At 45.6% G+C, this 12,653-nt stretch overlaps 1 protein-coding gene across 12 annotated transcripts in view; it reads left to right on the top strand.

Annotated features, from left to right (window-relative positions):
• ERC1 (ELKS/RAB6-interacting/CAST family member 1) overlaps positions 1-12,653 on the top strand; it is a 538,100-nt gene that overhangs the window by 121,324 nt on the left and 404,123 nt on the right. For all 12 annotated transcript variants that reach the window (XM_048828774.2, XM_048828736.2, XM_048828743.2 and 9 more), the window contains exon 4: positions 8,881-8,955. In XM_048828774.2, coding sequence (XP_048684731.1) covers positions 8,881-8,955 — 75 coding nt within the window. The remainder of the gene's footprint in view (positions 1-8,880; positions 8,956-12,653) is intronic.

Raw genomic sequence — 12,653 nt, 5'->3', positions numbered from 1 at the left:
ACCGGACTGGCTTCCCCAGGCTGGCGATTTAAAGGGCCCAAGGCTCCCTGCAGTGGCTGGAGCCTTGGGCCCTTTAAATCACCTCCCAAGCACCGCTGCTGGAGCCCTGGGGTAGCGGTGGCAGGGCTCCAGCGGTGATTTAAAGGGCCCGGGGCTCTGGCCACTGCCGGGAGCCCCAGGCCCTTTAAATCACGGCCCGAGCCCTGCCGCCGCTACCCCAGGGCTCTGGCATCTGGGCTCGGACAGTGATTTAAAGGACCCAGGGCTCTGCTGTGGTAGCAGTGGCTGGAGCCCTGGGCCCTTTAAATCACCCCTGAGCCCCGAGGCTCCCAGCTGCCTCTGCAGCTGGAACTCCAGGGGTGATTTAAAGGCCCTGGGGCTCCCAGCCGCAGCCAGGAGCCCCGGGGCCTTTAAATCTTTAAAGTCCCCGCCTCTTCTGGTTGAGGCCACGCCGCCGCTCAGGACTCGGGTGTACAGGTAAGTCCTTTAAGTTACTTTCACCCCTGCCTCCAGACTCAAGGCTTGTGGTCTGTGCAGGAACTAGGCCTGCACATAAATGTCAAAGAGCTCTGAGCAGTCCATCTGGCCTGTGTGGCTTTTCGCTCGTGTGTTGCAGGCAGGGTAATCAAAGTTCTCACGGACAACACAGACTTGATTCTCTACATCAAGAGGCAAGGTGAAGCCCGCTCCACAGCCCTCTGCCAGGAAGCCCTTCGGCTGTGGGACTTCTGCATTGCTCACAATATCAACTTGGAAGCCCACCACTTTCTGGACATCCGGAATTCTCGAGCGAATCCCCTGAGCTGGGATTTCTCCTCCCAGCATGAGTGGTCGCTGCACCCGGGGGTGGCTCACATGATCTTCCAAACGTGGGGCACTCCCCAAGTGGACCTCTTTGTGACCAGGTTTTGTTCCAGGAGGGGCCTGGGCAAGGGCACGATTTCCAACGTCTTCCTTCTGTCCTGGTTGGGCCAGCTGCTATATGCCTTTCCCCCAATTCTGTTGATCAGCAAGGTCCTGGGGAAAAAGGCAAACAAAGCTCACATCCTCATGATTGCCCTGGCATGACCCAGACAACACTGGCATGGGACTCTGACGGACCTGTCCGTTGCACGCCCCCTTCTCTCCCCCCACCCCAAGCACACGGCCACTGCCAGCTCACCCAGACCTCCTCTCAGGAACAAGGTCACCTCCTCCACCCCAACCTTGCAGCCCTCGACGTCATGGCATGGTTGCTCAATGGTTAGACCAAGAGGAAAGGACCTGCTTGGAGGGCGTCTAGCGAGTCCTCCTGGAAAGCAGGAGGCCCTCCACGCATCAGGCCTACCTGGCAAAATGGTCAGGGTTCTCTTGATGGGCTGCTGATTGCAGCATCTCACCGGTGGCTGCTCCGCTCCAGCTAATACTGGATTACCCCTTCATCTCAGAGCCCAGGGTCTAGCACCCTTGTCTGACAAAGTGCATCTTGCAGCCATATCGGCCTTTCACCGCCTGTGCAAGGCCACACAGTATTTTTTCATGCCATGACCAGTCGATTCCTTAAGGACTTGAAGCGCTTTTTTCCTTATGTTAGGCCCCTTGTTCCACAGTGGGACCTGAACTTGGTTCTGGCCAGGCTGACAGGGCCTCCATTTGAGCTGCTTGCTACATGCTTCTGGTCCCACCTTTCATGGAAAGTAGCATTTCTTGTGGCAATCATGTATTCTAGGAGGGTCTCGGAGCTCCGGGCCCTGACCCCCATATACGGTGTTTCACAGAGATAAGGTCCAGCTCCGCCCACGCCCGTCGTTCTTCCCCAAGGTGTTCTCAGCCTATCATATAAGCCAGGACATTTTCCTTCCCCTACTCTGTCCAGAGCCACACGCGTCTAGTGATGAGCGCCATCTTCACATGCTAGATGTGAGACGGGCCCTGGGTTTTTACCTGGAACGGACAAGACCATTCAGAAAGTCTACATAGCTGTTTATTGCCACGGATGAAGGGTCGGCCAATCTCCACTCAGCGGCTCTTCAGGTGGATTACTTCATGTATCCATACTTGTTACGACCTGGCAGGAGTTCCCCCGCCACCAGTTGTAAGAGCGCACTCAACAAGGGCGCAAGCTTTATTGTCCGCCTTTCTTTTCTAGCTCACGTCTCTATACAGGATATTTGTAGAGCTGCAACATGGTCATCGGTGCACATGTTCACCTCACATTATGAGATCGTCTCCCAGACCAGGGAGGATGCCAGGTTTGGCAGGCAGTGCTCCGTCCTGAGTTTTCTGTGAATTCCTACCCACCTCCAACAGGTATAGCTTGGGAATCACCTACTATGGAATGCACATGAGCAATCACTCAAAGAAGAAAAGACAGTTACCTTTTCCGTAACTGGTGTTCTTTGAGATGTGTTGCTCATGTCCATTCCACATCCTGTCCTCCTTCCCCACTGTCAGAGTTTTCCAGCAAGAAGGAACCGCAGGTGGGGGGGAGCATGCAGCGCCCCTTTTACTGCGCCATGGTGGCGCCACTCCAGGGGTCGCTAGGGGCGCTCCCCTATGGGTACTGCTAAGGGAAAAATTTCCGGCACCGATGCACATGATGAGCATGCACACCTACTGTGGAATGGTCATGAACAACACATCTCGAAGAACACCAGTTACGGAAGAGGTAACTGTCTTTTTGTCTGAGGAAAAACATCCAAATATTTAATAAATTTCAATTGGTATTCTGTTTAACGGTGTGATTAATCACTATTAATTTTTTTGAGTTAATCGCGTGAGTTAACTGGGATTAAGCAACAGCCCTATTTTTTTCTAAAAGATATATGCTCTAGCTCAACCACAATTACTGGACTTGAAGCAGTAATTAATTCTATGGACTCTGTTATGCAGGAGGTCAGACTAGATGAACCCAATAGTCCCATCTATCTGATTTTGCATAAATCATTGTATGGAAAACCTCAGTACAATGTGTGTTCCATTCAGAACACAGTTTTCTTAAATTTATTTTTAGTTTGTGGAGTTAACATTTGTTAGAAGTATTATTAGGAATTAGTAAAAAGACATTCTGTTTGATTTTAGTAGGTACATATAGTACAATGACACAGTGGGTCACCGAGCTGGAGACTTAGTGCATCAGGAACTACAGCCATTTTACTCAGGAATGAGAGCATCCACAAGGGGGTTTACCATGCTTACTTATGCACAGGGACTTTATAGCTTTACTTGATTTACCGGAACTTTCCTGAGTGTCCCTGTATAAACAAGTCCTTTGAGCCTTGTGAGGCTCTGAGATGTACACATCTCACCTAGCTCTAATCTGTCCGGACTTCAGTAAAGCATCTGACATGGTACCTCATGGGAAATTATTAGTGAAGGTGGACAAGATAGGGATTAATACAGGAATTGTTAGGTGGGTAAGGATGAAATCAAACTGGAACAGGTACAGAGAAGGGGTACCAGAATAAGGGGAGTGGAGAGCCTGTTTTAGGAGAGGAGACTAAGAGAGCTTGGCTTGTGTTTAGCCTTAGCAGCATGAAGGCTAAGAGAGGCTGTGATTGCTCTCTCTAAATACATCACAGGGGTAAATACCATGGAAGGAAAAGAGCTATTTAAGATAAAGGACAAAGTTGACACAAATAGATATAAACTGGACATGACTAAATTTAGGCTGGAAATTAGAAGAAGGTTTCTATCCCTCAGAGGAGTGAGGGTCTGGAACAGTTTTCCCCTAGGAGTAGTGGGGGCAAACAACCTAACTATCATTTTAAGATGAAGCTTGATAAATTTTATGTACAGGATTATATGATGTGATTACTTTGTTCGAGGAAGTCCCTTCCAGTCCTATGCTCTTCAACCTTAATTTGTCCCCCTCTTGTGCATATGCATTATGATATAGTGTCTAATTACATGATCACATACTGTTTTTTTCCCCACAGGATGTCTCTGCCCCATTCGTTTATCAAGATGGATGGTACTTGGGTATGAGGCATCTGTTCAATATTTCTTTCTGTCTTCATCTCAGTGTGTGGTCCTATGTCTTGTTTACTGGTCACCATCCAACTCTGATCGTATATGAAATTATACATTTACATTGATGTTTTGTGGTGCTTGTCCACTGTAGCGTCTGAGTGCATCACAAATATTTAATGAATTTATCATCATAATGCCTGTGAAAGATAAGAACATTATCCCCATTTTATAGATGAGGAGACTAAGACAAATACAAAGGGAGTAGCCTGATGGCACACAGTGCAAATGGCAGAGCCAGAATTAAAATTCAAGACTTCCAGTCGTGGACTCATTCCACCAGACTATACTGCCTTACTAGCAGACGTGCTGAGCATTCAGAGCTTCCATTGACTTCATTTTGAGTTGTGAGTGCTCAGCACTTTGCAAGTTAGGCCTCAGGTGTCTCAGACTGGACAACCAGAAAATAAGGAACATGTAATTAGTGGCCACCAACCAAAATTTTGGCTTGTGAGTTGCCCAGTGTCCTATAAAAAATCAGTGGTAGAAGCAGGGTAAGAACAGATTTCTCCTGTGTGGCACTCCTCTCCCTTAATAGTAAATTCCAACTTCCTAGTATTATCAGTGGGGTGTAAACCATGAATCTTCAACACTGCAGGACATACTTCTACCATTTGAGCTACAGGACTTAGCCTTCTCCTGCTGGCTAACATAATTATCCTCTAAAAAGAAAAGGAGTACTTGTGGCACCTTAGAGACTAACAAATTTATTTGAGCATAAGCTTTCGTGAGCTACAGCTCACTTCATTGGATGCATTCCGTGGAAAATACAGTGGGGAGATTTATATACACAGAGAACATGAAACAATGGGTGTTACCATACACACTGTAACGAGAGTGATCACGTAAGGTGAGCTATTACCGCATGGCCCCACAATATGCCAACATTTTTATGGCTGACTTAGAACAACGCTTCCTCAGCTCTCGTCCCCTAATGCCCCTACTCTACTTGCGCTACATTGATGACATCTTCATCATCTGGATCCATGGAAAAGAAGCCCTTGAGGAATTCCACCATGATTTCAACAATTTCCATCCTACCATCAACCTCAGCCTGGACCAGTCCACACAAGAGATCCACTTCCTGGACACTACGGTGCTAATAAGCGATGGTCACATAAACACCACCCTATACCGGAAACCTACTGACCGCTATTCCTACCAACATGCCTCCAGCTTTCATCCAGACCACACCACACAATCCATTGTCTACAGCCAAGCTCTACGATACAACCTCATTTGCTCCAACCCCTCAGACAGAGACAAACTCCTAGAAGATCTCTATCAAGTATTCTTACAACTACAATACCCACCTGCTGAAGTGAAGAAACAGATTGACAGAGCCAGAAGAGTACCCAGAAGTCATCTACTACAGGACAGGCCCAACAAAGAAAATAACAGAACGCCACTAGCTGTCACCTTCAGCCCCCAACTAAAACCTCTCCAACGCATCATCGAGGATCTACAACCTATCCTGAAGGACGACCCATCACTCTTACAGATCTTGGGAGACAGGCCAGTCCTTGCTTACAGACAGCCCCCCAATGTGAAGCAAATACAACCACACATCACACAACAGAACCAGTAACCCAGGAACCTATCCTTGCAACAAAGCCCGTTGCCAACTGTGTCCATGTATCTATTCAGGGGACACCATCATAGGGCCTAATCATATCAGCCACACTATCAGAGGCTCATTCACCTGCACATCTACCAGTGTGATATATGCCATCATGTGCCAGCAGTGCCCCTCTGCCATGTACATTGGTCAAACTGGACAGTCTCTATGTAAAAGAATAAATGGACACAAATCAGACGTCAAGAATTATAACATTCACAAACCAGTCGGAGAACACTTCAGTCTCTTTGGTCACTCGATTACAGACCTAAAAGTGGCAATTCTTCAACAAAAAAACTTCAAAAACAGACTCCAAGGAATTGGAAATGCTGAAATGGAATTAATTTGCAAACTGAATACAATTAACTTAGGCTTGAATAAAGACTGGGAGTGGATGGGTCATTACACAAAGTAAAACTATTTCCCCATGTTTATTTCCCCCCCCCCCCCCTTCCTCAGACGTTCTTGTCAACTGCTGGAAATGGCTGACCTTGATTATCACTACAAAAGGCCCCCCCCGTCCCCCCCTGCTGGTAATAGCTCACCTTACCTTATCACTCTTGTTACAGTGTGTATGGTAATGCCCATTGTTTCATGTTCTCTGTGTATATAAATCTCCCCACTGTATTTTCCACAGAATGCATCCGATGAAGTGAGCTGTAGTTCATGAAAGCTTATGCTCAAACAAATGTGTTAGTTTCTAAGGTGCCATAAGTACTCCTTTTCTTTTTGCGGATACAGACTAACACGGCTGCTGCTCTGAAACCTATAATTATCCTCTGTGAACTATTTGTAGGAAATAGTATGTGATCAGTGTATCAGTGTTCCCTTTTAACAGACAGCATATCCAAGGACAAAGATAGGGCAGACTCTTTCCGTGAGTCAATGTGGTAAGACCATGGTATTTGGGTTTGATATATTAAAGAGCTGAGTTCTCTTCCCTTAACTATATAACCTCTCAGTGATTGCTTAATAAAGGACGTGAAAGGGTACAGAATTAACAACAGTCACCAGAATTGAAGTTTAGAACTTATGCTCTCCTGGTTCCCTATTATTAATTTATTATTTGCCTTTTCTCTGATCCATGGTTTCTTGCCACACCCCTGCGGGGGGAGGGTAGAGATGGTGCTCCTGGCCACTGTGGTGTCTTGGAGCCCAGCCTGTCTGTCTCTGTTGGTCCACTGCTGCAACAGCAGCATCTAGATTGAGTCTCTGCTCCTGGGGGGGTCTCAGTGCAGGCAATGCTGTAGCTGGGGCAGGGGAGCAAAATTAAACATTAATACTATACTCCAGAGATGGGAAATGGTGATTTTCAACACCTTATAGCTCAACAAAATCAGAGTGGAATTTTATAGGCTAAGCAAAAGGCTTCTCTATGCTGGTGGGAATTTTTCCTCTGCTAAAGAATGAAGTCCTATTGCAAATAATGTAGGTGTTAGAACTTCTCAAAAAAAGGTTGCAAGATTTAAAGATAAAGATTGCTATCGGCATCCCCTCAAAGAAGCTGCTTTTATGGTGCGTTATTTGTTTTCTGCCATTTAGTCATTGTTGTCTTTATTCCAGTTTTTATATTCTTGGGGCAGGGACCATTTTTGCATATTTGGAAAGTACCTAGCACATAGTGGGTACTTCTGGAATAAAAATAACATTCTGTACAATACAATTATTTGGCAGAGTCTCTGTATTTGCCCTTGGCTCTTCCAGGTCTCCCTCTTTCATTGAACATCTTGGAAAGATTTTTTTTCTTTTGTAACAAGTTACTGCATTTCCTCATAACAATAATACAGGAAACACTCATGTAAGTTGTGTGCCAGAGGCAGTTAGGGAAAATTCAGTTAGGGAGCCGCGATTGGCCAAACCTGCGGACACGGCAGATAAACAAACGGGCCCGGCCCACCAGGGGCTTTCCCTGAACAAGCGGTGGACCAGAGTTGAGAACCACTGGTCTAGAGATTGAGACATAAATTCCAGATTGCTAAATCTTGCTCTGACACAGGCTCCCATTGTGGTCTTTGTCAAATCAGTTCACCATTCTGCCTCAGTTACCCTATCAGCAATATAAGACCTACCTACCTGACAGAGTTTTAAATAATCTTTGCATATCTTTTGAAAGCACTATATAAATCAGCTTTGCAAATTCTGCTTGCTTGTTTATATGAAGGCAAGGAACCTTTTTGACTAGCAAATAAAATACAATCTTTTTCATTACCATTTTTATGGAAAGGCTGAGTGAATATTACTTTTTGTCTGGGCTGGGAAATGTTCATGACTTTAAGGCTTATACAAGTATTTATTTATTAGGTAAATTACAGTAACAATTTAGATTTGTGTACACTGCAGCACAGTGAACTTTGGGTATGGCATTGTTTTGGTTGCCTGCATTTCTCTCGTATTTAATATCATAGTGATACATACATGTAACATCTAAGGACCTGCTGTTCATTTTTGAAGATGAATACAGAGCAGAGGGACAGATAGATACACTATAACAGATCTGTTTTTTCTCCAGCTACCTATTTGTATCCTATAGCAACTTACAAAGTGGTGTAGAGCAGTTCAGCTTGCTGCCATTTGTATTCTCTAGGCAGCTCTGTGGAACACTCTAGCAACCAGAGTGCATGCCCTTTACATATCTAGAGAAATATCACACAGGTATTTGTCATCTTCCCCTTTGCACATTGTGAGCCTCTGGAGGAGCCTCTGTGAGCAATGTCATCCAATCATGTTTTTTCAGCTACTTTCAGCCTCTGTGTAGGGAGATCTTCATCATAGGTAACTAGGTGGTTGCTACTCTGGGGGTGGAAAATATGGAAAGGAGCATTATCAACACAGATGCTCACAACAGCGTGTTAAACATAAACCAGATTGCTGTTTTTATTAATCTTCTTTAATCGTTCTATCTTCTATGTAAAGACAATTGCCTTTCAAAAAACAGAGGATTCACTCACCAGCAAGGTAGTAGAGATTTTGAGTACGTCTGTTTTACAGTTTATTTTGGATATTTTTATTTTGGTAGTCAAAGACCAAGTTTCTATTGTGTCTGTGTAACTGGGCTAGAGTTCTGTTCACTAGACTGCAGCTTGTTGTCTATGATGTGAAAGGAAGATTGAAGGGCTGGGAACATCAGAAGGCTGTAGAAGGGTAGAATTCTGCTGCATTAGAAAGAGAGAAGATTCTGATAACTTTCCCTGGCACCCTGGAGTGGAGTGAAATATCATTGTTTTCACTCTTTCCTCCTTGTTCTTCTGTTATAGGAGATGCATCGTCGGTTTGAAAATGCCCCTGACTCAGCCAAGACAAAAGCTCTACAAACTGTTATTGAGATGAAGGTAAGAGAGTCCACATTGGCAGATGGGGGATCCTATTTTTTTTCAATGGAATATGGTGTCTTTCAGATAGCATAAAGCATGAGAAGTCTGATAACAGCAAATACAATGCATGGTCCAGTATTACTAATGAAAAAAAGCTTTGAGATTTTCATTGATCAGGCAGGTTAGAGAACTAGTTCATGGCATGATAGAAGTCTGCTTTTCATCTTCCTGGAATGTGATTTATAGTTTACAGCCAATAATCCATTGTATTATAAGGACAGTATGAGGAGATAAGTGGATGCTTTTAATGGTGGTGTGAATTCTTTCCCATCACAGTATTTTCTGAACTTTTGAAGGGGTATTGGTGATACACACAGTGCAAAACAACATTAGATATTCGCATTCCAAAACACCTTATGTGAAGCAGGTGATTCAGCCAGAAAGATTCATCAATAACACCTTTATCCTGAATTATAGCTAGATGCAGTTTTGTGGTTTGGTCTTTAAACTAGTGATGCAGGATTTAGAGCAACATAGACAACTTGTAGGAGCGTGACAAGGGGTAGGTACACCCTGTGATGGGGTGTCAGGTCACATGTGGTCAAAAGAAAGGTCAGAGGCGGTCCCACAACCGGTTAGGTCCTATGTTGATGACCCTTACTGTAAAATGTGGTCATATTGCCTAGTAACTGGAGTCAATGAAGTTGCACTTCCACACGGCGGCGGGGCCCAATGGCTAGAGTCAATAGAGTGACCCTTTCGTTCAGGGAAGAGTAACCGAATGGCTGGAGTCAATAAAGTGGCCCTTCCACTCAGGGTAGTGCGGCTTATTGGCTCATTGGGGTAGCGGGGTGCCACCAAGGGGGGTGTGGTGCCCAGGGTAGGGGGACTTGACAATCCTGCTACTACAGGTCCTCCCAGCTCCTCCGAGTCCCAGTGTAGGGCCCTGGCAGTGGTGAGGGGAGCTTACCACTGAGTCAGTGGGGTTACTCCCAAAACACTGTGACTGGTTCCCCAGTTCACTCATAGGAGGAAAGTTGAAGTCCCGTGGGCTGCTTCTTACCCTTTCTCCTTTGGCGAAGCTCAATGGTTTCCCTGGGTCTCTGGGGTCCTCAAGGGGTGTACCCTTCTGTTAGCGTGGTCTCTTCTCTGGGCTCATCAGGCAGACTGGTGTCTGTCTGGAACTCTGTGTGCTGTGGCTCTATAGTTGGGGCCTGTAGCCGCTCCCTGGTAAGAGTCTGTATCCTCCCCCTTCAGCAGCCTGCCCAGATTGAGCTGGGCTGCTTCCTTTTATACTCTGCCTTCAGGCTAAGCATGCCCACCAGAGTCGGAGGGGCAGGGCTTCCTCAGCCTGCAACAGTTAACCCTTTCAGGGCTGGTGCGGGGTAGGTACACCCCATCAGAGAGCCCAAGGACCACAAATGGATTGCATATATATTTACACAACTTCATGTAGTTGTATGCCAGATTGTATGTTCCATAATGTGCATGAAACGTGCAGTATAAATAAATATTTTCTCTTCCTACTCATCTTTGTATTCACACTCTTCCTTTTCACCACTTCCCACTCTTGTTCTCCAGTATTAACTTTCTCTGTAGCCATTTCTCTCTTTTCCATTTTGGAGTCTCCCAATACCTTCCCCATGCTTCCTAACAGGCTAGCCAGTTTTCCTTTTGAAAACATATCTGGTCTTTTCCCCTGTCTCTCTCAGATTGTTAGCTGCAGTGCATGCCTCAATAACCCCCTTTTTTACACTTTGAGATGTGCATGAATCAAATTCTATTGCATATATTATGCAAGAGATCAGACTGCATGATCATAGTCCCTTCTAGCCTTATCAATCTGTGCATCTAGCTGGGGAAAATAACAAGTAAAAGAAGTATGTGGTGAGCATAGGGTAGAAAGGTGGGTAGTGTCAAACCCTACAGTTTTTCTGGGGAATGAGTTTGCTAGTAGTCCTTGGAGAAACTGAGTAGGACAGACACGTCTGCTTTTAGAGGATGCATTTTATAAATGAATAGGTATGTGTGTAATAGTGAGCATAAGGGCTCTGTGTTCTGTGTGCATCAATTCCTTTTCAAGTGATTGCATGTGTCCATTCCATTTCAGGTGTGTGTGTGCATGTCATGTGCACTGTTGTCAGAGATTTTTCCCTCAGCTGTAACCCATTGAGACAGTGCATGTGCCCTCTGCTGCCTCGTGCTGCTGCACAATGGTATAAAGGGCACCCCCCAATGCCCCATAATTTCTTCTGACTACCCCATAATGGTTGTTGAAGTGTGTGATCTTGCTATTGCAAGTCTTTTCCTCATTTTGTGTTTTGTATATATTTGGTACTTGTTTTAGTACATTAGTAGCAATAATGTTAGGTACTGTAATTACAAAAGTAAGTTTCATTTTAAAGTGTTTTTTTTTTTTTTTTTAAACACTTCAGTTTCTGTTCCTGGGTGACTGGTGCTGGCGCATATCTAGATCATCGGGCTTCAAGCCCTGCCATTCTTGCAAAAAAAAACTATGCCCGTGAATGACCCACACTCCAGTTGCCTGAAGTGATTTTGGGATACTCACATTCACAATTGATGCCAAATTTGCAGGAGTTTTAAACCAAGTACCAAGAAGAGGCCAGGTTTAAGTTTCTGTGATGGAGGCAGTCCTGTGCACACCCTTGGAGCCTTCCCGCTCAGAGTAGGTACCAAACACATTGGAATCCATCAGAAGTGCGCCTCCTGGTCTTGCTGATCCTCCTGGCCATTCTCCCTCCTGGGTACTGAACAAGAGGCACCAGAAGATGGTGTCTAAGGACTCAATATCCGGGAGATCAAGGTCCCCTGGCTCAAATTCCAGCAGCAAGCGTGTGAACAAAGACTGTAGTGTGTGTTCAAGACCAAGGCACTCTCTGAAGCAGTCAACTGCTCAGGCAGGACTGTTGGCACTAGCCCTGGCCCTTTGAGACTGGCCAGTAAGTGACTCCTTCTAGTGCAACGGTGCTGCCCTTGATGTCTCAGCACTAAGACTTTCCCAGTACAGTTGACTTCAGAGCCTTATACAGTGGCTAGGGATCCTTCTGAGTCTCTTGGTACCAGTTTCATTGGCCATGCTAGAGACTTCTCGCCCAGCACAGGCAGTTGCTACTGTAGCCTTATTGGTGGCTTTGTCCTAGCATGTGCTACCGTGGACTCGCATGTGCCTTTTCATGCGGTGCTATCCAGAGGGAAGTCAGCTGTGTTCTCTCCAGGGCCACCTTTTCCAAGTTCCTGACATCAATCCCAACATCCAGGAACAATCCTCCACTTGGTCGGAGGAGGCTGATTCATCTTTTGATTCAGAGTTGGCTTATACATTTCACAGTAACATCATGTACCTCACCATTCTCCTTTGAGTGCCTACCACCCTTGGTATCCTCTAAAGCCTCTGTCATGGCCACCAATCGGGGACCCATGGCCAGGAAGAAATTGGACCGTGCCCTCTCAGTTCCTTCTTACCACCCGTGACAGTTGCTGGAATGACCCCTCTTGCTATAGCATTGCTTCTTTCCCAGTGGCTTGGACTTTCTCTCTTCATATTTTATATAGTTATTGTAGCTAGTGTATACAGTAATGTTAGTAGTTGTCCCCGTTGTCAAGGGACTTTTCGCCCCAGGGGCTGGGCATGCCTTGGTCCCTGGGGTTCAAGCCATGTGCCTCGTGCAGCAAGCGGATGCCATTTAGTTACCCTC

The sequence above is a fragment of the Caretta caretta genome, chromosome 1 (assembly GCF_965140235.1).
Source record: "Caretta caretta isolate rCarCar2 chromosome 1, rCarCar1.hap1, whole genome shotgun sequence".
Taxonomy (NCBI): Eukaryota; Metazoa; Chordata; order Testudines; family Cheloniidae; genus Caretta; species Caretta caretta.
Note: the sequence above shows the minus strand (reverse complement) of the source record. Positions and strands in the feature narration are given on the sequence as shown.